This window comes from Juglans regia, chromosome 7, assembly GCF_001411555.2.
Source record: "Juglans regia cultivar Chandler chromosome 7, Walnut 2.0, whole genome shotgun sequence".
NCBI classification, from domain to species: Eukaryota; Viridiplantae; Streptophyta; class Magnoliopsida; order Fagales; family Juglandaceae; genus Juglans; species Juglans regia.
This window is the reverse complement of record NC_049907.1, coordinates 34,254,841-34,280,018: the sequence shown is the minus strand read 5'-3', so window position 1 is coordinate 34,280,018 and position 25,178 is coordinate 34,254,841. Positions and strand designations below refer to the sequence as shown.

General features: G+C 37.6%; 1 protein-coding gene across 1 annotated transcript; it reads right to left on the bottom strand.

Moving 5' to 3' along the window:
- Positions 1 to 9,433: 9,433 nt before the first annotated feature.
- LOC108995055 (isoleucine--tRNA ligase, chloroplastic/mitochondrial) lies at positions 9,434 to 25,010 on the bottom strand. The gene is made up of 22 exons (XM_018970543.2): positions 24,822 to 25,010; positions 23,766 to 23,964; positions 23,485 to 23,639; positions 23,309 to 23,410; positions 22,274 to 22,343; positions 21,683 to 21,795; positions 21,413 to 21,481; positions 20,715 to 20,822; positions 20,250 to 20,400; positions 19,453 to 19,684; positions 18,974 to 19,260; positions 18,740 to 18,876; positions 18,074 to 18,221; positions 17,734 to 17,865; positions 16,808 to 16,936; positions 14,929 to 15,056; positions 14,647 to 14,811; positions 14,232 to 14,357; positions 12,347 to 12,420; positions 11,219 to 11,468; positions 10,491 to 10,670; positions 9,434 to 9,947 (listed from the first exon to the last, which is right to left on the bottom strand). The coding sequence occupies exons 1-22, from the start codon at positions 24,924 to 24,926 to the stop codon at positions 9,705 to 9,707; spliced, it is 3,303 nt and encodes a 1,100-aa protein (XP_018826088.2). The 5' UTR covers positions 24,927 to 25,010; the 3' UTR covers positions 9,434 to 9,704.
- Between the last annotated feature and the right edge of the window lie 168 nt (positions 25,011 to 25,178).

Here is a 25,178-nt window from a genome sequence, read left to right as displayed (position 1 = left end):
GAAGCTTTGAATATAGAGGTTGGAGATGAGATATCAGAGGAACTAAAATACAACAGATGAGGTCGAAGCTTAGTAAGGCATGGGTGGAGAGAAATATAAGCCCAGTAGTGATCGAAGCGACAATTGCCAAAGTTTGGAGGATTAGTGAGAGAGCTAAATTCCAAGAAGTGGGTTCGAACACTTATGTGATAATGTTCACTAACCAAGCCGACAAGCAGATGGTGTTTTGACGACCACATCTTTTTGATGACCATCTGCTTGTTATATTGCAGTTCGATGGTTATACTCCACCTCCGAGGATGGATTTCAAGCAAGAAAGAATTTGGGTACAGATACATGATTTACCTTTGGTGTGTATGAATAGAGCAAGAGAAGAACTCATTGGTGCTACTAGAGTAGAGGAGATTGATACTCAGGAAGATGGGAGTGAGTAGGGAAACTTTCTAAGGGTCTTGGTTCTTATTGACTTGACAAAACTACTGGCAAGAGGAAGAACCATCATGTCAAAGGGAAGCTCATTGGATCCCTCTAAGGTATGAGAAATTACCACATTTCTGCTTTAGGTTGTATCATTCATGGGACTCAGAGTGTAGGGGAAAAGGGGAGGCTAATGAACAGTTTGGTGTATGGTTAAGAGCTGGACCAAGAGTAAAAAAGAGAGGATCCTAGAAGGTTGAATGGGGATAATAAAAGAATTTTAGCTAAGATGAGAGGCGATGAGGGAGAGACCTAAAAAACAAATAGCTATATGGAGAAGGAGGTGGAAGATCTGAGGGGAGAAGAGGTAGTAGAAGGGAATGAGATGGGGACATAAACGAGAGTTAATGAGGAATAGAGGGAAAATAATGTAGAGATAATGAATGGAGGAGTTAGTAATAAATAGGGGTGCTACCCGCCCCATACGGGGCGGGGTAACCCCCACCCCGCCCCTCGCCCCCGCATGAGTGGGGGGCCAAACTACTAATCCGCCCCCCACCCCCAGAGTGCGGGGGCGGGGGACCCCGTCCCGGATGACGGGGTGCGGGTGGAGGGGGTCCTCCGTCCGCACCCCCGCACCGCTACTGGGCCATTTTAGGCCCATAAAAATAGAATTTTGTATTTTTTTAAAAAAAAAAGTTTCATGAATGAAAATAATATATACATACATAATTTTATATAATTAAGACTAATGAAGTACTACTATAGAGTATAGACTACAAGTCTACTACCTAATAAACTAATAAATAATAATAATAACTAAGCTATTACAAAAATAAAATGGAAAGTCTAAACAATTACAAAATTACAAATAAAAAAGTGTTCAAAGGACATTGTATCAACATTACAAAATTACAAATAAAATATATAATACATACATCTGATAAACTGATTCAAAATTCAAAAATCTAAGAAATTAATAATCTAAAAAAAGATGCGAGCGGCTTGGGTCTTTGACTGTGACATTTGGGGCTACCGGATGGGTAGTCTTTGACTCTTTTGAGGCTTGAGCACATGTTCATATAGCAATGGAGGTAAACATCGTCTGAGTCGTCTCATGTGTTGCTACAACAATCAATACTAAAATTAATACTGATGAAATTGAAATGAATATAAATAAATCAAAATAATAAAATCAAAATAATAATTACCAGATGGTCCAGATCCAGACTGATCACCATCCTCTTCGTCGGTTTCTTTAAAATCTAACACATCCGGAACATAAATATCCTTTTCAATTGTCCAACTCTGTGTGCATATCAATGCCTCCACAGTTGTAGGAGACAATGAACTACGGAAAGGATCTAATATGCGCCCTCCGGTGCTAAAGGCAGACTCCGAGGCAATGGTGCTAATAGGGATGACCAATATACAACGGGCAATCTCAGAAAGGATGAGATATTTCTTTGATGCTACCTTCCATCATCCTAAAATGTCAAAATCATCATCTTCTTGAATAAAATCCGTTGACAAATAATTATCTAACTCTGAAACTACCTCCGTAGATTGATGGACTAGTGTGGGATTATGTGCGAGGGTTTTCATCCATGCCAATCTACGCTTCTTTGTTGCCCCGGTGTCTGGAGGAGGTGTTGGGATATGTATAGGTGTAGTAGATGCAGTACCACCCTTAATTGCATTAAACTCATCATAAAATCTATGAAGGGTATCGCGGGCCATCTCACCAATAAGATCAGTCCATGCCTGATCATACGCAAGTCTCAAACCATATAACATGCCTGAAATTTTTAGACGGGGATCAAGAATAGTAGCCACATATAACAAAATATTGAGTCTAGTCAAATCTCCCCAATATTTGTCAAATTTGACCCTCATGGTCAATGTCATCCCCCTCATCCTTAGATTGGAACCCCTACACATGTCGTCTAATTCTTCTTTCACCCTACATATTTGTTGACAAAATTCATAGCATGTAGGGTACAAAGAAGCAGATAACTTCAACGTGACATCATAAAACAGCCCGAGAAAATCAACAAATGTAGCAACTACCTCCCAATCATCATCATTAGGCAATCCTAAACCTCCGTGCTCATCAAAGTATTTGACATATTGAATGTCTTCATCACCCAATAATTGAAAGGCTTTTTTATATTCTTGGGCCGCCTCCAACATCAAGAAGGTTGAGTTCCATCTGGTGGGAACATCAGTACAAAGACCCCTCTTTGATGTTATGCCCACACTCTTCGCAGCAATCTTGAATTTCTCCAATCTAGAAGGAGGAGACCTCACAAATTTCACAGCCAATCTAACTCGTGCAACCGAGTTATCAACATCTTTTAACCCCTCAGTCACAATTAGATTCAAGATATGTGCAGAACATCTAACATGCAAATACTCACCACCCAAGAATGTCTTATTTGCCTCTTTAAGATAAGTCTTCAGATATCCCAAGGCGACATCATTAGACGAGGCATTGTCAACCGAAACTGTCAAAACCCGTGTCAACCTCCACTCCTTTATTGAGGCCTCTAAGGCCTTCCCAATTGTCTCACCCTTGTGATCAGTTATTTGACAAAACTTGATAATTTTTTTATGAAGAATCCAGTCAGAATCAATGAAATGGACAGTCAAAGACATATAACTAAAATTTTGGATAGAAGTCCAAGTATCAGTAGTAAGGCAAACTACCAAACCCGCCAATTGGCCCCTCAAAACATCTTTATCTTTCCAGTACATCTTTTTAATATCCTTTGCCACAGTGTGGCGAGAAGGAAGCATAAATCTAGGTTCTAATTCTTGGATAAATTCTTGTAACCCTCTCCCATCCACAAACTGAAAAGGTAGCTCGTCTATGACAACCATACGAGTTAACTTCCTTCTACACTCATCAACATTATACTTTGTGAACCCCTTCAATGTTAAACCCTCACTACTCCCATCCGCCATTTTTTTCAGTCCAATTTCTAGTCTTAATTGACCCTTCTCCACTAAGGATCTTAATATTAGACTCTTCTTGCATTGTTCTTCTAAATGGACCTTTAACTGGGATGTACTATGTTTCCTATAGTGACATCCATATATTTTTTCACAATAATTACATTTAGCTTGTGGGTTATTGGGGTCACCACCCTCTAGTTTGGTAAAATGAGACCAAACTACGTAAATAGGTTTCTTACTTTGTGTGGGCTTAGGGGCGGGGCAAGGTGTATTCCCACTCCCAGGGGATGGAGTAGGGTTAGGTTCTGGAGCAGGGGTACTAGTAGGGGTAGGAGAGCTATCAGTGAAATCTCTTTGAGAAGACATTCCTGATTCCACAATACAATAAAAAATAAAAAAATCAATCAACATACGACATAATTCAAACATGCATTTATCAATCACATTATTATTTCCATTAACATTGGACCTTTAAATAGTAAAATAATTATATAAAACATAACTTCAAACCCCTAAATTGAAAAACATAACTTGAGGGATTTCAATCCGAAACCCTCAAATTTTAGGGTGTTTCAAGGGGTTTCAAATGAAACCCCTAACTGAAATTAGGGTTTTGGATTGAAACCTCCTCAATTTTAGGGGCTCAATCCGAAACCCTAAAATTGAGGGGATTTCAATTGAAACCCCTAAATTGAGTTAAGGGTTTCAATTCAAACCCCAAAATTGGGGTTTCGGATTGAAACCCCCTCAATTTTAGGGGTTCAATCCGAAACCCTAAAATTGAGGGGGTTTCAATTGAAACCCCTAAATTGAGTTAGGAGTTTCAATTGAAACCCCAAAATTGAAAATTAAGGGGTTTCGGTTCAATTTTAGGGGTTCAATCCGAAACCCTAAATTTCAAGAATGGGTTTCGGATTGGAACCCTGAATTGATTTAGGGTTCCAATCTACAAACAAAAACAAACAAACAAGTACAAAGAAACACAAGAATCAAACACAAGTACAAAATTCTCCACAGCACACAAATTCACAATTTTCCCATCCTCCATCTCCGATTCAACCCAACCTTCCTCCAATCTCCAATCCAAAAAAAAAAAAAAAAGGTTTCGGATTTCTTACCTTTGAGTGGCGGTGAAATCCCAGTGAGAGACGGAGACAGAGAAGTGGCAGCGGTGGTGCTGCTCGTGCGAGACGGAGATTCGAATGAGAGAGAGAGAGGCTGGCACTGCGAGTGCGAGACTGACTCAGAGAGAGTGAGTGTGAGAGATCGCGCAAGAGACTCAGAGAGAGTGAGAGAGGAGAGTTCGAGAAATGAGGGAAACAGACGCGGGGAAGGGGGAGGGGGGGAACCTTAACTAAAAGTGAAACGGTGCCGTTTCACTTTTAGTTGAGGGGCCGCTTACCACTTACCAGTCCTAAGTGAAACGGCACCGTTTTGTCCATGACAAAACGGCGCCGTTTCACTCTACTTATTTGTTTTTCTATATATATATAATATAATATTATTATATTATATTATATATATATATATATATATAACTTAAGCGGGGCGGGACTTCGCCCCATCCTCCCCCCGCCTCCGCATCTTCCCTGGGGTGCGGGCAGGGCCCCCCTCACCCCGCTTAAGCGGGCCAGATCCCTCGCCCCGCATGGGTGGGGGCTGGGTGGGTCAGCGGGGTCCGGCGCCCCGCTGCCCACCCCTAGTAATAAAATTATGGGAGAATGTCAGTATGAAAAAGGAAAAGAAGTAATAGAGAAGGAAGTGAAGGATATAACTATGAGTTTCCTAGCCAATGGTGATACATACAATAAAGAAAAGGTGACAAGATCATGGAAGAGAAGAGCTAGAGATAGATGTCAGAAATTGAAACAATCTTCTTTCTTAACATAGGCAAAAAGAAGCTTGGGCAAAGAGCTGGAGGGGAAGGGGGAAGTGAGGGAAAAAAAGAAACTCATAAAGCAGTGTTGTGAAGGGATGGATGGAAAAACAAATGAATTGGTGGAGGCTATTAAATAACCCCACCAAACATAGTGAAAACACTAAGTTGGAACTGTGATGGTTTTTTTTATGGTTGAACTAGTTGGCAGGAGAGGGGGTTTGATCATGTTATGGGACCACAATGTGAAAGTAGAATTGGTGAATTATTCACAAGGACACATTAGTGTTTGGGTCACAAATGATGATGGAAATGGGAAATGAGAAATGGTTGTTGATAGGTTTTTATGGGCAACCAGAAACTAGTAGAAGGGAAAGTAGCTTGGAGATTACTTGCCTCACTGAAGCCTACATATAATTTTGGCCAGTGTGTGGTTGGTGATTTCAATGAAATAGTGACTCATTATGAAAAGATTGGCAAGAGACAAAGACAAGAAAATCAAATGGGAAGTTTCAGGGAAGTGTTGGGGGGCGGGGTTGTTTAACTTGGGGTGGAGAGGTGACAAATTCACCTGAAGTAATAAGCATGAGGATGAAACATTCACTAAGGAGAGACTTGATAGAGCAGTGGTCAATTCAAGGTGAAAGGGTATTTTCGAAGAAGGGTGGGTGGAAGTGATGGCTGCTAAGAGCTCAGACCATGGACTCTTGCTGCTTTGTATGATTCAGAGAGTAGGTGATGAAAGGAAGGGAAGGAAGATATCTGTTCAGGTACGAAGCCAACTGGGTTTTGGAAGAAGACTGTGATGAGGTGTTAAAGAGGGTATGGGTAAAGAGTATGGAAGAGAGAGGATCTTCAAATAGCTTACAAACAAGCTTGGAAGAAAGTAAAAATGTCTTGCTCAGATGGAATAGATAGATTGGAGTGGATAGGGGAAAAGAATTGAGAGAAAAAACTGGGCACTTAAAACAGCTACAAGAGATTGAAAATAGGCACAATTCTGAAGAGATCAAAAGAACTCAGCAAGAGATAGAGATGGTTTTAGAAAAAGAAGATTTAAAATGGAGGAAAAGACCTAAGAGGAATTGGTATCAGCTAGGGGATAGAAACACAAAATTCTTCCATAGTTGTGCTAATCAAAGGAGAAGTAAAAACAGAATAAGAATGGTTATGGATGAACAGAATAGAAGTTACTTGAGGCATGATGAGCTAGAAGTGGCTTTTAGTGAATTTTTTGTCAGGTTATTCACTTCCTCTAAACCCAGCCAATATGATATGGATGATTGTCTGAAGAACATGGAGGCTTGATTTTCTAATGAGATGAATGAAGCTCTTCCAAAGACTTTTATCATAATGGAGATTGATGAAGCAATAAAGCATATGGCCCCTCTAAAATCACCTAGAGCAGATGGGTTTGAGGCTTGTTTTTATCGAAGTCACTGGCATATTATTGGAGATGAAGTCAGTAGTGCTATGTTGTCTTGGTTGAATGGTAATTTGTTTAACCCCTTTATAAACTTTACTTATATTGTACTCATTCCAAAAGTAAATAATCCTAGGCTAGTCAGTGAGTGAGTATAGACCTATAAGTCTATGCAATGTGGCTTATAAGATAATGTCAAAAGTGTTGGCTAATAGGTTAAAAAAAGTACTCTCTATTATTATTTCCCCTAACCAAAGTGCATTCATACTAGGGAGATTAATATCATATGACATTATGGTGGCATATGAGATTTTGGACACAACGAAGGCGAGAAAGAAAGGCAGAAAAAGAGAATATGGCCATTAAGCTTGGCACGTCTAAGGCTTATGACAAAATTGAGTGGCCTTATCTAAAAGCAGTTATGAAGAAGTTGGGTTTTTGCAGTAAATGGATTGAGTTGATTATGAAGTGTGTGTCATCAGTTACATATTCTGTTTTGATTAATGGCAAGCTAGGATCAAATATACTCCCTTTAAGAGGGCTGAGGCAGGGAGACCCTTTGTCTCCCTACCTTTTTATTCTCTTTGCAGAAGGCTTAACCTCCATTCTTAATAATTCATATATGAAGGGTGAAACAAAGGGGTGACAGTAGCTAGAGGGAATTAGAGTGAATCATTTGTTATTTGTAGATAATTGTGTCTTGTTTGGTAGAGCCAATGTGGAGGAATGGTTAAAAGTGCAGGTTTTGTTTTTGAAGTATGAAAAAGCTTCTGGCCAGGTCTTGAATAAGGACAAATTTACAATCTTCTTTTGTTCAAACACAAGTGAGGTTGACAAAGAAAAGGTCAGGGAAGCAGGAGGGGCAGTGATGGAAGGAAGCTATGATAAGTATTTGGGGCTACCTTTAGTAGTAGGAAGATCAAAGCATTATACTTTTAGAAGCATAAAAGAGAGAATATGGAACAAGATTAATAACTGAAAAAACACATTTATGTCTTTTGCAGCGAAGGAGGTTTTAATCAAGATAGATCTTCCAGTTGTGTTAACATACACAATGAGTGTGTTTCAGCTACCAAAAAAGTTTTGCAAATAATTAAATATAATGCTTGCTAAGTTCTGGTGGGGTAATCATAAAAAAATAGTGGTGTGCAATGCTTGTTAAGTTCTGGTGGGACTAGTGCTCAGAGTGTGTACAACATACAATAAGTGTACAAAAAATATACGCAGCGGAGAAATAAAAAGTCTTTCTTTATTCAGTACTAGAATTTGTTCAAAACAGTAAAATAACTTTACAAGAATTATACAGTCATCCGACAGATAAATTAAAGACATGAAATATCAGAAGGAAAACAAATCCCAAAACGCTGAACAACAAATCAGCAACTTATACTTCTAGCGGATTCGGCCCCTCAGGTTCAAACTCGGGCTCTGCGTCAGACTCTACGGCACCATAAAACGGAACCGTAGGGTAAAACACCACAATGAGATTATGACATCTCAGCAAGTAATTAATCAAAATAACATCCAAGAGTTATATAATCACGCGTCCCCATACGGACATAATCCACATAAAACAACAGCTCATGTTCTTTTTCCTAAAAAATCATTTTTAAACCACTCACGCCAAAATCCCATTTTGGTCCAATCATAACCATTATTAGTCAATAAGCATGCGCCACAGTCTCCCCTAGGGACCGTCCGCACGACTTGGCTCTCTTCGTCACATCACAGGTAACGTCCGTGCATGAGATTTTGTAACGAGCGATGCCCAGTTTCGCGCCCAGCGCGTACATAGCCAAGCATCCTCTAACCTCGCCAGCCAAAGGTCACGGAATCGGTACGAGAGTGTTACCGTCTCGTCCGTTCCCGTCGTCGCCCTGCGACAACTCAAGAGATGTCACGTCAGTCTGTTACGCTCCCGAGTGACCAGAGAAGCTCCACCGAGATAATGCCCCATCTAGGCTTGGGGTCGTGAAACACACGCACCCACACAACAGTATCAATTTCCAACAGACATCGTGACATCACCGCACAATTTAATAAAACGATAAATATGCTTTTCAATAGTTTATTGGAATACGCATTTAAATAATTCATTTTCAAATTCTCAAATAACACCGAAATACAGTTTCACAGATACACGCGTAATCCCATCCTCCAATCCGGCCCAAGGCTCAATTACAACAATTCCAACATAATCAATATTTACAACAAAGATAACAGTTTACAAAATATAAATACAACAGTTATAAAGCCAATCTCACTTGATGGAAAATTACATACACACGATGAATGGAAAAACCTGAAAGATCAATCGAAATGGATAATTACACAAGACGGCGGTGCAACAGCAGCACACGGCAAGACAGTGCCCAAAAACTTGGGTTTTTGACACACGGCAATTTGTGTATAGAAACTCAAATGAAGTAGCTCACATTCTAGCTAAGGAAGCTTTACACTTAGATTCTGAATTAGTATGTATAGAAGAGATACCAGATTGTATTAAACTAGGTATAGAGAAGGAAAAGAAATGTATTGAAAGCACTGGTTTATGATGAATACAAAGTTATGTTTGACTCAAAATAAAAATAAAAAACATCCAGTTGAGGGAAGAAAAGGCCTAGATGCTCAACGAAATTTTGGGGATTCGAGTGTGGCCCTTTGAAGGGTCTTATTTGTAGTATAATGACTCAAAAAGTAAATTTATTTAGGATTTTGATTGTTTGCACAGGTCGACTAATCCAAATGATAGATAGATATGGAATTTGAATATTGAACCTTTTTATTTGTCAAATGGTGATATAATGTCATTATCATGTCTTGAAATGAATCCTTAGGAATAACAGATCCCGCAAAGAGCGTCAGTGCTTCAGAAGCTCCATACGCAATCAAAATTTTGAGTTCGGTATCACTCAAGAGTATACTGGCCGAACGAACTAAATAAATCTGTCGGTGAGACTGAAATAATAGCCAGCTCTAATTTTTGAATTGCTCAGATCAAATATAGTGTTGCTGCAACTCTTCAAAATATCAGCTCGTCACTGCTACAGCTGAAAGTGGTTGAACACCAACAACATTATAGCAGCGGCTACAAAGGGTGGGGTGCTCCGGAAAAGAACCAACTTGAGGTGAAAAATTCCAGCATCTTTCACATTTTGAGCCCTCGGCACGAGAAACGCCAATCCAAACCTTGCTCTGCCCTTGAATGAGACACTCTCCTTTGAATGGTATGTGAGAAATAAGCTCATCCTCTAAGGAGGGAAGAACCTCTGCCTGCATATTGCAGGTAAGAACAATATATTCTCAAGTGCTTCAAGCAACTAAATACAATACAACGCAACAAATTCCTACTTCTCTGTGGTGTTGGGTCTCTAACGATGGAGTTCATAAGTTTCAAGTTACTTAATTTAAGCCCAAGAAACACAAGGTCAATCAGTTAAAGGTGTATAGTGCTACAACAAAGATAAACTACAGACATCCAAGCTGTCCTTTACTCAGGTGTTAGTTCAGTCGGAGGATTCGAATCTCAGCAGGGAGATTATATCCACTTAGTAGTCGAGGCGGCCCCATGGGGTAAATTTTCAAAGTACTTGTTCTCCATACAGGAGGGAATCCCCGATAGCCACGACATGTTTATTGCTGAACTACCATGTTAGACACAATTACCAGTATGTATGCCCTTTGCATAAGCGCTTTGATTTGGTGGGATGAAAGAGGTGCTTGTTGCACCACATCAGTATGTTCCCCACTAAATAGAGTTGATAACTTGATAGGGTATAACCGTATAAGCAGAAGCAACACCAAAACTCAACATACCTGAGATGTTATGAATATGCGCTGCAATGTGTCTGCATCATCTTTTGCTGCACACATCTCACACAATCTCGATGCCAGGCTAGCATCAGAAGCCTGGAGATAAACTTTTGCATCTAAACTGGAACCAATCAATTTCTCAGTACGAGCAACTTCCAGGACTCTATTCACCTCAGTTCTCAGCTGGTCAAATTTCTAATATTAGATTGCTGAAAGATATCATAGCATTAGCACTTTACTAGTTTTTACGAAATAAACCCCCCAGCATTGCTTTTCTGAAAAGGAAATATTACTGTTGGAAAGTGGTTACCCAGCATGACTAATGTGATATCAGAGACCACATAAATTCAAGCTCCATATAATTGTCAGATTGCATTAAAAGTATCTTGGGTATGTAAAAGTAAAAACATTTTACAAACTGTTCTTTTCAAAACAATTATCAGGTGGTTCTTTATGAGCTAAAAAACTTCCTAGATGTCTTTCAAAATCTGCAAGAAAATATCTCAGAAGTAAATTCGTCTACCTCTAAGTATAGATTTTGGGTGAAAAGAAGTCATTTACAGGTTCAAGAGAAAAACAAATTAAAGTTCAGTTGTTTCCTGGCAACAATGCAAGAAGAGCTGGTTTAAAGTCACTTTAAGATTTTTTTTTAATGTGATAGAACCTACATTCAGAATACAAAAACCCTCTATTATGTCAGTTTATCATTATTAAATGAAAACAGTAATTACCTCGAGAACTTTTGCCCAGAAGTCAATTTCTTTGGCAGGAAAAGCAAGCCATGTTTCATTCGGGGTTGGCCATCTTGATTCAAAAACAAATTCAGCAACAGAACCATCTTCCATGGTATACTGAAAGGGAAGGTTTTGCCATACATCCTCGGCCAAATGGGGCAATATGGGAGCAAGTACTCTCACAATGGAAAGCAGATGTGCTGCAAGAACTGTTTGACAACTTCTTCTAGTAAAACTTGCAGTGCCCCTAAATTTACCAACTTTGGATGAGAGAGGGAGAGGGAGAGAGAATTTCACACGCCAACATCGAAAATTTATATTTTGAAAATTAAGACAACATTATGTATTGCATATCAAGTGTTGAATGCATGAGCAGTGTACAAGGGTAGAAAAAGAAGAAATTTGATGTGCAAACTCAGACAATTGAGGCGCAAGCATCAAATGTATAAAGCATCAATTCCCTAAGATTGCTGTATTTTACTCGGTTATAGTTTAGACAGACAATTCAACAGTATTAGGTTTTATAAATCTACAAAATTTCCACTAGTGCAAAGAAACTTGTTCAGATCATGTGTATCTGCATGTTCTTTTTCTTCTAACAATTATTGAACCTCTAGAAACTGGAAACGTCCTTTCAAGAAGTTCCATGCAGACTCGCTCCTACCAAGTAAGGCAAAGACTTTGGGACAATTTATCTCGATGCTGGAAATAAAACAGTGAAATTTTTGCACGTGCTAAGGGAGAAATTGTGCCAATACAACATGTGGTGTCGGACCAAATAAGCAAGATTCCTTGCAAGATGATCAATCTTCTCACTCCATAAGTCAATATGAAAAAAGCAGTGTTATTCTCCAGATTAGTGTCTGAAACTATTTTGGGGAATAATACATCAGGCCAAACTTAGAGCAATGGCTCCAAGATGAGAGCTTTCTGAAATCTGTGATTTACATATTTTCTTTTAATTTATTCTTTATAGAAAGAGGCTTTGACGTCCATATCAGGTAAATAAGAATGGCATTGTATTAGTTTTCAATTCCACACATGTTGACTTTCTAGATTCAGTATCAGCAGACAAAATGCCATATCATGCGTCATCTTATATTATGAAGAATAGAAAAAAATTACCCAACATAAAGCCGATCTTTTGCCACATCAAAATAGAAATTTGATAGGTCAACAATGACAAACCGTTGCATGATCTGAAAATTAAAAAACAAATACATTTTATGTGAAATTCCAGAGAATAAGTAAATCATACAGTATATTTTTGATAAGTCATACAGTATATAGAGAAGAGTTTTCTACATACTTATAAAAAAAATAGAGGAGTTTTCTACAAAAATAAGGGAAGTGACATGAAAGATCAAACTTAAGTATCAACTATCAGTGAAAACTAAAAATCTTCTAATGGACTTTTCTGATGTCTTACAAATTGAACCTGCCTAGTATGGTTTCTAAAACCAGGCAGGATAAAATATGCAGTCTACCTCTATTAAGAGGAGTTGATCCCTGCCATACTTGCTGCATTCTTTTCTTCAACAAGTTATGTTATTAGTCTATAAATATACCATCAAAATGCTGCTTTCGCACTTGGTTGGTCACTTATCTTAAATGAAAATGCAGTTTTGTAAGGGTTAATTTCAGCCATCTACTCTACACTATAAGGCTATTTTATTTTTAACATCCTAATTCAAGACTAATTTGTAACATCTACCCCACTGTTCAAATTAGTATACATCCACGGCCAGGTTGGGCATACTAAGCTTGAACTGGAAATTCCCTTTCAAGTAAATTAGAATGTTAATTACTTTTTACCAGTAATTAACAATAAACTCGTCTCAAATTAGGATGCTAATTACTTTTTTTACAAGTAAATTTGGATGTTGATTGCAAAACTTTAAAGCTTAAGGGACAAATTGCGATTTAGACCGGAAATCTACAACCCAAAAAATTCTGCAAAACTAGAAGAAATATAAATAAAAAGTGAAAACTTGGTTGGCGAGGTTCAGATCCACCACTTGTATATTTTCTTTTAGGAGTTACACCCTGTGGGCGTGCTATGACAAATTTTGGATTCGGCCCCTTCCGTTAGAAATTTCGTCCACTCTAGTTAACAAAAAACACATGGCAACCCATGGAACTGCCACATGGAAAATTATATTTTCTTCTTCAAAAAAATGAAATTGAAATGAAAAATGAAAAAAAAAAACAAATGGGGCTGGGAGGGTTCCCACCCAAACCAGCAAGTACCGGCCGCCGCCACCCGGTGACCATGGCCTTGGCCACTATGGGGTGGCCAAATTCAGCTCAAGCCACCAAGGTAATAAGCGTCTATACAGTCAAATCGATTTTTGATGGAATGGAAACACACGGGGCAACCGGATTCAGTCACCCCTGGTGGCCCAGTGTAGCTGGACCTCGACCACCCCGTGGGGTCCAGAGACATGGCCACCACCACTTGGTGGTCCATCAAGGAGGAAAGACCTCCCCTCCCAGCCTTGGTTTTTTTTCTTCTCTGTTTTTTATATAAAATATAATAACTTTTAAATTTTTTAATAAGAAAAAGTAATTTTCAACGTAGCAGCTCGTGAGACTGCCACGTGTTTTCCATTAACTAGGGTGGACAGCATTTCTATCGGAGGGGCCTGATCCAAAATTTGTCATGGCATAGGGTATTATTCCCAAAAACACAATGAGTGAATCTCAACCTGACCAAAACATTTGACCAAACATAAGGGGTTACTGACCAAATTTTCATAAAAAATGCCTTCCCTGCTTTCAAATGGCAATTTGAATTTATTTTCTTCTTTTCCTTTGCTTAAATTAGGATCATTGTGGAGCATTATAAAACCATAAATCAAAAGTTTGTACTCCTGAACTGTGACTTGGATAATTGAACAACTTTAAGAAATAACTCCATTTGTGAATGCTACCCACCTCAAAAAGCATGAAATCCAAAATCCAAGCAGTAACTTAATCAAATAAATCAACAACATAGGAGAATATGTACCTGGAATATTTTAAAGAACTGATATTTTTCATAGCTCTCCCTAATGTTCATTTGAAAGTTTTCAAGCTGAAATAGCGCATGCTGATCAATGATAGGAAGATTGTGGTATGAAACAGCATAATCAGCCTGGCAATAACATGGCTTGAGATTAAAAAAGGATCGACATTTACACTAACAATTAAAGAGCAAGACAAATTACTACTAAAAAATCTAGACAAATTAACTTGAGCATATAATGCATCACAAACATTTAATATGTGTGCGTGAGAGAGAGAGAGAAAGAGCATCAGGGTCAAAGTTTTTTTTCCCCCAGAGAGTATATCATAAATAGTGGAAGGCTTTAGAAATGCGGTAACAAATAAAATTTTAGTGCAAGTATGAACTCGAAAGCTCTGATTGTCCCAGTTGGTCATACTCTCCAGTCATGCAGATTTGCCAAAAGGTATCTCAATGTTCCACGCAGCTTCCTATAAATATCAGACATTTGACGGAGGACTTGAGGGCCAATCATAGCATCACCTGTATAATCAACACTAGAAACCCAAAGTCGCAAGACATCAGCTCCATAACTAGGTGCTTCCTGCCAATAGAAAGAAAACCATGAAACATCTAAATACCCTCACAAGTTGGCTCAAGAAATCAAGGAAAGGGATCATGTTGGGGTTGTTCATTTGATTTGAATCTATAAATGTCTCACCTTTGGGTTTTTTCCTCCTTCAATCACAATATGTGGATCCACAACATTACCCAAAGATTTGCTCATCTTTAAACCTTTCTCATCCAGTACAAACCCATGTGTTATGACACTGGTGTATGGAGCCCTTCCTGTAGATTGGTGACAGCATCATATTGTCTCTAACCAATTTCGGAAATAAGTTGGGTTGTTTAAAACCATCAATAGCTTAAAATACGACAAGAGGAAGGGTCGTTTGAATTCACAATGTAATCTAATTGTAATTCCGTAGCATCAATAATCATGCAATGTTTGACATTGTGCAACAAAATCATATCAATTAACCTTGTGGTTCTTTGAAAGTCTGATACAAGCATTTGGTGTTAAGCCGAAAATTGCACTGTTTTGGGCATGAGAACCAAACTTATAGAAGTGAAAAAGTTAAGAATCTTACAAATTTTATTTTCTTTTTTTTTTTTATAAGTAAGAAATTTTATTGATTGAATGAAACTAGGCAACACCCATGTACACAGGAAGCACACAAAAGAGACTCCTAATCACATTCTAGAAAGCTGAAAAGAAAACAAGAACTCGTGAACGTTCCCTTCCTTTAGTACAATAGCAGCCAACCATTGAACTAAAGAAAACACAAAAAAATTCCATAATTCCCCCACATTTCTCTCCTTGTTGTTGAAGCATCTCTTGTTTTGTTCCGTCCATATACACCACAATAGACACAAAGGAACCATCCTCCATGTCGCTGCTAGTTGGGAGCAATGATGATGCCTATTCCAACATGCTAAAAGTTCCATCACACTCTTAGGCATGACCCAAGACAGCCCGGCTCGGCTGAAAATACCCACCCATAGCTCCCTCGCCACCTCACATTGCAGGAAAAGGTGCTCAATTGATTTGCCGTTACTTTTACACATGTAACACCACTCCATCACAATCATTCCACGTTTCCTTAAATTGTCAGCCGTTAAAATCTTTCCCAAAGCAGCAGTCCAAGTGAAAAAAGAGACTTTTGGGGGTACGGGAACTCTCCAAATACCTTTCCAAGGGAACCGAATGGGCTGATGAGCTGCCAACTCTTTATAGAAGGACTTAACAGAAAATTTTTTGCGCCCTAAATGTTTCCACAACATTCTATCCCTCCCATTTCCTCCTAACTTCTTGGAATATAAAAAGACTGTAAAAACCTGCTATTTCATCCACTTCCCAGTCTTGCGCGTTTCTGGATAAGATCAAATTCCATAGAACACTCCCATTGGCACGGCACATTACATTTGAGACAGCGGCCTGCTGATTTTATGTATGCAGGCCGCTGTCGGAATTGGTCCCGGTGGGGATGGTGGACAATATCAATCATCTACAGGGTTGCCCATTAACTAAAACAGAAAACTGAATGGATGATACACAATGTTTCACCCAACCGCACCACCTATCTCCAAAGCCACACCTCAACATATATATCAAAAAATCCCAGCACACATGATCGTAAGCCTTTTCCATATCCAACTTGCAAAGGACTCGTGGAATACCTGCCCTCAGCCGGCTATCTAGACACTCAATCGCTACCAAAACTGAGTCTAAAATTTGTGTACAAATCAGAAATTGTGTACAAATTTTGTCTAAAATAGCATTTTGTGTACAAATTTTATTTTCTTAGAAGAAGCATAGCATTTTAAATCAGAAATAAGTTTCTTAGAATCATATCAGGAAATGCTTTCTGGATAGGATAGCAATTGTTCAGGAATTCATTACCAAGGGTAAAACAACAATGCACATAAAATTTTAATTTTTGAGATTAAGAATTCTAATTTCTTAGGCAGAATGAAAGAATGTTCAGTTTTAAAAAAAAATCACATAGCATTTTGAAAACCATTCAGCTGCTCATTACCTTTTGTGGCAACACTTGTTAACAGGGAACTTTGGAACCACCCACGATGCTGATCAGTACCTTCAAGGTACAAGTCTGCAGGAAAACGAAGCCCGTCTTTTTTACCCAAGGCTGCAGCCCAAGAAGAGCCTGAAAGATTAACAAAACAGCAAAGAAAAACCAGAGCCCTTGTGAAGAAACATTTGAGAAGAAAATCATGGAGCATTTTCAAACAGAATAAAGATTTTGTTTGCTAGACTGCACGCTTTCTATATTGTATATCATTGGTGTAGTTATCCATGGTGAGGTCGGTGAGGATCTTCCCTAAGGAGACTGTAGGGTTTATACTAAGCCGGTTTTTCAACCAACAATGAGATCTTTCATAATACTAGGTTTAATCCTGTAGGGACCATATATTACGAAATTTTCTGCTCACAAGATTCCATATAAATTAAAAGTAATAAGTTCTAATCAAACTTTTTAAGTGGAAGGTGCTTACTGCATACTTGTTATTGATGTAAATGAAGAAAAGTGACTCCAATACTATGGAACTTATCAAAAACATATTGTCAAATTAAGAAACAGTAAATTCTCCATAATTGAACATTACTCTTTCCAAATAAACACAAATCCAGCAGAAACCAACCTCAAAATAGGCAAATGAACTTTGCCTATTTGTTACAACAAACTAGCCTCTGGCTTAGCAAGAAGCATTTAGAAACTACCCAAGATAGATCAATGAACTTTACCTATCCAGTATCCAATACAACCTCAGATCTTACTAACAACGACCAGAGAGATATTAATGTGTTATGTGAGATAATATAGAATTTAAAATCATCTTATATAGAAAAGTAAGGCCAAATATACTTTTTCATTGAGGCCAAAAATAAAAAGGAAACAAACAGAAGGTTTCAGATATTTTTTACACTTTCATATTATGATACCTGAGTCAAACCAGACATCCATAGTGTCAGTCCCCTTTTCATAATCTGACGCTTTTTCCCGATATTTTTCAGGAAGAAGATCCTCTACCTTCATGTACCACCATGCATCACTACCCTTTTGGGCTATTATAGCTGCCATAAAAATGATAAACACAGCAGTAAATTCGTTAGTGGGACATGAACCTTAAATAGGTCCAGCATATTGAGGTCAGCTAAATTCACACATTGATGCAGAAATATTATTAATTGATTCTTGGACTCTAAAGAGAATAACACTTAAGAATGCAAAGATTATTTAATAAAGAATAAAGAAAGCAATCAATGTTCTAAGAGCTCTTACTCTTGATGTGGTTAATAGTCTCTTCATTCATAAGAGGTTCCTTTGACTGCATATGATAAAAGACTGGAATGGGCACACCCCATGTCCTCTGTCGTGATATACACCAGTCTGACCGGCTAGAAGTCATTGCAGAAATTCTGTTTTCTGACTGAACAATTGTCATGCATGCACACAAGAACCATCAGTAAGATAACTCATACCATTTGCGAATATAAAAGATGCAAGTATATCCAAACACATAGAACTGCAATTTAAAGCCCCAACTTAAAACCTTATTCCAGCACTGCCTAAGCCAATAAAGGAATTAAAATTGTTAAAACTCCACAGAAATCATTCAATTAATCCTTAAAGAAACAGGAAAAAAAAACATGCAACATTCAAGGTCACAGTTGCTCCAAATGCCTTGGAATAAACCAATATTCATTTGACAGCAGAGAAAACAGTTCTCTATCTAAGTCATGTACTATATGACAAAGAAATTAACATTTTTGAGCGACAGATCAATTAATAAAAACTAAAAAAATTTACTATCATGCAATGAAAAGACGAACATGAATTGGATTAACATCATCTTGAAGAAGATCAGGATACAGATGGCAAAACAAGGCTTGGAATGGAAAAGACAGACAGTCAAGCATAGAATGGCTCTTACTATAACACCATTACCTGAGGGGGAATCCATTTTACATCACCAATTGCACTCATAGCAGCCTGGCGAAATCCTTCAACTGATGCAAACCACTGCTCTGTTGCCCTAAATATTGTAGGCTTCTTTGTTCGCCAGTCATAAGGATACTTATGTTCTGCATAAGGTAATTAATGTGCTATTTAGCTAATACAATGATAGTTCCACTGTCAGGTGAAAACAGTGATGGGTTTCCTCGATATTTGACAACATACCATATGATTCTTCCATAATAATTGACAAACGTTCATCCAAGTATTTTGCAACAGCAACATTACCATCACCAAGTACATCAAGCCCACTAAACTGTCCAGCTTCTTCGGTAAACTTTCCATCATCATCTACAGGAGAAAGTACAGGCAGTCCATACTTCAGGCCAGTCACATAATCCTCCTGACCATGTCCAGGAGCAGTATGGACCAGTCCAGTTCCTGCTTCCGTTGTAATATAATCTCCTCCAACAACTACCGGACATTCTCTGTTATCTATTGGATGGATATACCTGAAACGAAAATTGAAACCATATCTCAGGAGATATATTGTACTTCATATTTACCCAGACAATGTAGTTTATTAACACAAGTTACAAAACAAGTTAATGTGCGCAATAGGCTATTTTGTTTTGATAAATGAACAAATGTACTAAGAAAATATTGGCATGTTTCAATTTTATACTTCCCAATTTCATTCAAACCTGCAGTTCTCGAGATCTGAACCTAATAGTGTTTTCTTAATGACAAGTTTCATTCCCCATTTTGCTTCTAATGGCAGCACAAGATCTGATGCAACAATAAGAAAAGGCTTCTTTGATTCCTTAAGAAGACTCCCAAGCCTTTGTTTTTTGTTTCCAGCAGATAAAGAAACATCTTCTGAACGTGACTGTAGTTCAACTATGGCATATTGAAGCTTGGCATTCACTGCAACCGCTGATCATAGGATAACAGGGAAAAAGTCAGTGCATATCCTGTTGCAGAGGTCCATACAATGAAATGTTGCAAGAGAGGGATAAATGTCAAGGTGGCATAAATTAACCAGATGAGTGTAGCATCTAAACATTTGATTATAGAGTTGATAAACTTCTGTATTAGACAGGAGAAAGATGGAGAATGCATCCACAGATAAACATTCAGCAGCATTATATAGACAGAGAAGAACAAACATGATAAGAAACATGACACGTGTCTCACTCGTATACATCCTGTGTAATTGGGTTGTACCTTTTGCACTTTTTAACAAAATTTCACATTCACACTTACAAAAGAAAAGAAACATTTTTTACTATGACATGCGTATTTCTCATGCTGCTAACCTTCTTATATAACAGGGTATAGGTTTAAGTCATTGGATTTGGAGGCAAATATTAGATATTACAGCCAGAAGACACTCAAAACATTTTTTCTCATGCTTCAAATATATCATATACTAATTCTCACCAGCATTAGTAAAATGTCAACTAACAATAGGCCAAATGCAAGATAATGGCAAACTCACCAGCATTGGCTGGAATAGTCCAGGGAGTTGTAGTCCATATTGCCAAGCACAAATTGGGGAAAAACTCTTTTAATAAGCCACTTGAAGTTAGAGGTGCATCCACTAATCTGAAAATGGCATATACGCTTCTTGAAACATGCCCTTCAGGATACTGCATATAAATTATTAGTGAATTAATACTTATAAAAAAAATTTACTTGTAAATTAACAAATAGGAATTATTTGAGTCTTGCAATATAGAGCACGGGGCCCACTATTATAAGCTTCAAGTCATAGATCAGGCAAATGGTAACAACATGGACCAATGAAAAAAATGTGCTTTGAAGTTACTGAATAGTTGTAGAGAATGTTAACCGAACAAAACCAAAACTTAATGTAAACTTTATAATATTTCAATTTTTACAAACCTGATAGTGATATATGTTCCCAAGGAGGTTTTACAAAAGTAAAAAAGACATTAAATACCTCCAACTCCGCCTCTGCAAGAGCCGTTCGTGATGAGGGGCTCCAGTGAACTGGTTTTCTGCCTCTGTAGATATACCCATGAATGGCCATCTGGCCAAACACTTCAATCTAACAGATGAAACAGCATGCATGGAAGAATTCTTAGTGAATAAGCACAAATATGGTCAACACAATTAAAAAATAAGTGCAACTAACATGAAACAGACAAGCTTTTTGTCATCCATCTTCTTAATAGTGCTAATGCATGGATGCACCACTTGCACTTAGCTTCAATCTTACACTAAATTGTGAACTTATAGATTTATGTCTAGCCATTTAGATATCCTCCAAGTTAATGTCAACAATGATCTGCACACAAAAAGTAACACAACTATACTGACTGTGAAGGCAGCTTTATATTCTGAATAAAGATGAGTAACTTTGTTAAGGAATAGATGCATGGTTTGTGCAAAGTGCCTTACTGATAAATCTCTATAAGACTTAAAAAATCTCTATAAGCAGCCATGGTCATATCATAGTTGGTTTACTGTAATATTAATTTGTACATAAAGAGACAGAACATAAGGAAAAAGCCCCCTCTCCTTTATAGTCATAAAGGGCTTCTCCAGAAAGTATGGAAAGAGGCATTCAATGGGTGCCTAAAGTTAATTCAGTTGAAAGAAACATAATATCAAAATGAGAAAAGCTGAACCAGCTACCTGGGCAGCTTCATATTCTGGATCAAGAGTTAGATAGGGATTATTCCAGTCTGCCCATACTCCAAACCGCTGCAAACATCAAATAATAGAATTGAAGTTCAAGTATTTCCCTAGTAGAGGGTCCCCATCTAATTGAACTAAATATTGCCAATAATCAATTAAAATAATTCTTAAAGATCAGAGACATCCAATTGCAAAGCAATCACTTTCACACGACAATGTGAACCAAAATACAAGCAAGGAAGTGAGAGACAACGAAGGTGGTATGACCTTAAATGATGCCATCTGTTTTTGAACGGTTTGTTTGGCAAATTTGGCAGCCTTTGCTCTCAACTTTAATGGTGTGAGATCTTTTCTGGCATCTTGATCCAAGGACTGTAGAACTGAAAGACTTGAAAGTGGCAGTAAAATTCTCAGGTTATTTCACAATTTAAACTGAAAAAACATTAGTGAAAGGTTTTTCTTTACCCCAAATGAAAGCTCACCCATGTTTGGTGTTCTGTTCCTAGACATACACAAGCTAAAGCCACTTTTCGGAGCAACCACAGTCAAAGTTTACAGCTCAATAGAATTTCAAGGGTCAAAGTGTTTATACAGTTTGTTTGCAACCTTTAAGTTGCATAATCGACTACAAACCAATAAAATAATGTCTTAAGGTATTAATAATAACATTCTCAACTGAGACTGGACATTTAATGGGAAAAGAAAAAGATATACTGATGAGATTCAAAGGCATGGGTTCTGACATAGTGACATGTTGAGGCCTTATCTCAAACTGACAAACCAACCATACCAAATTGAGGAAGTCCCAAGCTGATGACATCATGCCGAAACTAACAAAATCAGCAATTGTAAACTTGCCTTTCAACTCAATAGGTAGCCCATGACAATCCCAGCCGGGCACATAATGAGCTTTGTAGTTTTGAAGGAGCTGCTCAAAGAAGAAGACTATAATGAGAAGAATGAACTTAAGTTAATTTTCTTAACACATATAGCTTCGCAGGTTTATAAAAACAAAACTAAATCGACGAGCTTAATGTGCCAAATAATGGTCATTTTGTCCTGTTTCTTAGGAGCATGCACTGCTGTAATACTGGTATGAACAAAAAATATAAAAACAAACAAGAACTCTCATCATCAAAAAAAAAATTCTAACCTAAAAATCTTTAAAATTAACTTCAAATACAATCTTTAAAATTAACTTCAAATATTTGGTTTCTAATAATTTTTTTTTTATCAGTTATTTGGTTTCTTTTTTTTTATACGTATTTCTTAAAAACCAATAAATCAGTTATTTGGTTTCTAATAATGAATGAGCATATCTAGGCCTAGATTGATATTTTATAGGACAAAAGCGATGAACAAACTTCATAATTTCCTATTTTCTCAAGCTGTTACAAGGATGCTGATGATGGTGAAGGAAATTCATGTATATACGATTAATGTGTTTCATAAGATTTAGAGAGAGTAAAAATAACACCATGAAGTATCATGCAACAACAAAGCCAAAATGCCTAAACTACACTCCTGCATAATTACATACATTAAACTCTTGAATCATCAAGAAGAGAGAGAGAGAGAGAGAGAAGAGGGGAGAGACCATTGGAAAACTTGAGTTTCCCATCCCATTTTCCCTTCTTAAACCTTTTTTTTGTGAGACGGACGGAGGTGGAAGAGTTTGTTTCTTTCTATACCATTCAACTTACACCCAGTATGACCAGAAACAATAAAAAATAAAATAAAATAAAAACAAAAAAAACAAATGTAAGTGTATTACAGCAGAAAAGGCATGTTTCGAGTTTCAATGTGCTTGTTGAGAATTAATATCATCAAATTGAATGTCAAATAGATTTGCATGTAACAATTTGGATGTTCAAATCAAGGAGATAAAAGTACCTTGTAACGGTTGATTATATCTTTCAAAATCTTATTTAGAGCATGCCCCATGTGAAGATCGCCATTTGCATATGGAGGACCATCATGCAGAATAAATTTTTCCTGTTCAGAGTAACTAAAATTCAGCTAATACATCCAATGAACTACATAAACCCTAGGAAGACTGCAAAACTCACCCCATTATTTCTATCCACAATTCTCTTGTACACCTGCCTGTCAACCCACATTTTCTGAATTTCAGGCTCCCTGGCCAACGAATTTGCTCTCATGCCAAATGTTGTCTTTGGAAGATCAACTGTGTGTTTGTATTTTCCGTCTTCCTGTTTTGCCCCTAAACACTCAAGCACACCAAAAATCTAGAAAATGAAGTTGCATGTTTGTCCTTCAGAAGAAGATTAATAGTATTATACCAAGAAACTCCTCATAGAAGAAAGTAATCATATCAATGCATTATCACCTTCAGATGTTTTCTTTGCTGCCATAACCGGTCCTCGAGATCTTCTCTTTGAGGAAGAACAGAATTCACCACTGGAATAAGTATGACAACATGTAACGTTTAAGAGGGACAAGACTTTGACCGAAGTGCTTCCTCTGAAATTAGATAAGCCAACAGAAGTCGTTTTCCTAAAAGATGTGCAAGTTCTTCGTGATAAAACCTGAACATATACAGCAGAGGTAATCAGCTGCAACTTAATTCACGCTATATTAGATGCATTTAACTGTAATAGACCAAAAATTCAGTCATTGGTTAATTAAATTACATAAGCTTATTAATAAATGGTTCCTGTTTTTTATTACATTTGTAGTTTATTTTATTCAAGCATAGGTGTTCCAAAGCAATACACAAAAACATACAGTTTTCTTATAAGAGTTGTACCGAACAGGACATAACATTGTTTCAATGAAACAACCGATTTAAGATCAACAATTTGATAGCAAACCAAAAAGCAAATAAGAGGTAAAATTCTGAAGCACAAACAAAAGTGAATTCCATTCAAGTCTTTCTATAACATTTTCTCGAACGATTAGAGTGCAACAAGCAACGTCCAATTACGCCAAATCAATATCATAAAAACGATTTGAATTCCTTTGAAAGGTGATCCACATTCACCTAACATTCTATAAATACCAAATCTTAGCTCAAGTCGCTGCATTGCCAAGTTCATCCGCCATTTCACAACAAGCGCACCACTTTCACAAATTACGGGCGTTCTCGATGTGTGAAAATGCAAGCATAGCCGCATTTTGAGTTCAAAAGCTCTTAACTCCTCGTCTCCTCCGTTTGCTGGCCGATAAACCGTACAGACAAATAAAACAGAAAGCATAGCTAGAAACCAATCGAATTTTAACCTTTTTACTAGCCTTCCAAATGCCACTCCTAGTTCCCCCCGAAAACAATACTAGCAAACCAAAAGTAAAGCAAGTCGACGCCTGACGAGAACTACGAACAGTGCAAAAGGCTCAGAGAAAGCTAATAATAAGAGGCGAGAGAGAGTGCACGAATATATATTACCATATACGGAGAGGTTTGCATCAAAGCCATAGTGGCTTCCCCGTGTTTCAGTGCAGAGGAGTTTGTGGCGAAGGATTTGAACAGGGACATGTTGGCTTGGTTCATTTGTGAGCGAGCTTCTCCACTCGCAGACAGATAAAAGATAACATGGTTACGAACCAAAAACGAAAACCGAACGGGATACCTCCATTTCACTCTCCATTTAAATCATACTATAACTTTGTTTTGAGTATTTCGTTTATAAATTAGTCAATAGTAACGAATAATTCAATTAAAAAATAAATTAATATCGAATTCTTATTAGATCATTTTAAAATACGCATGCCAAAATTATATTATTAAAAAATCAATTGCAAC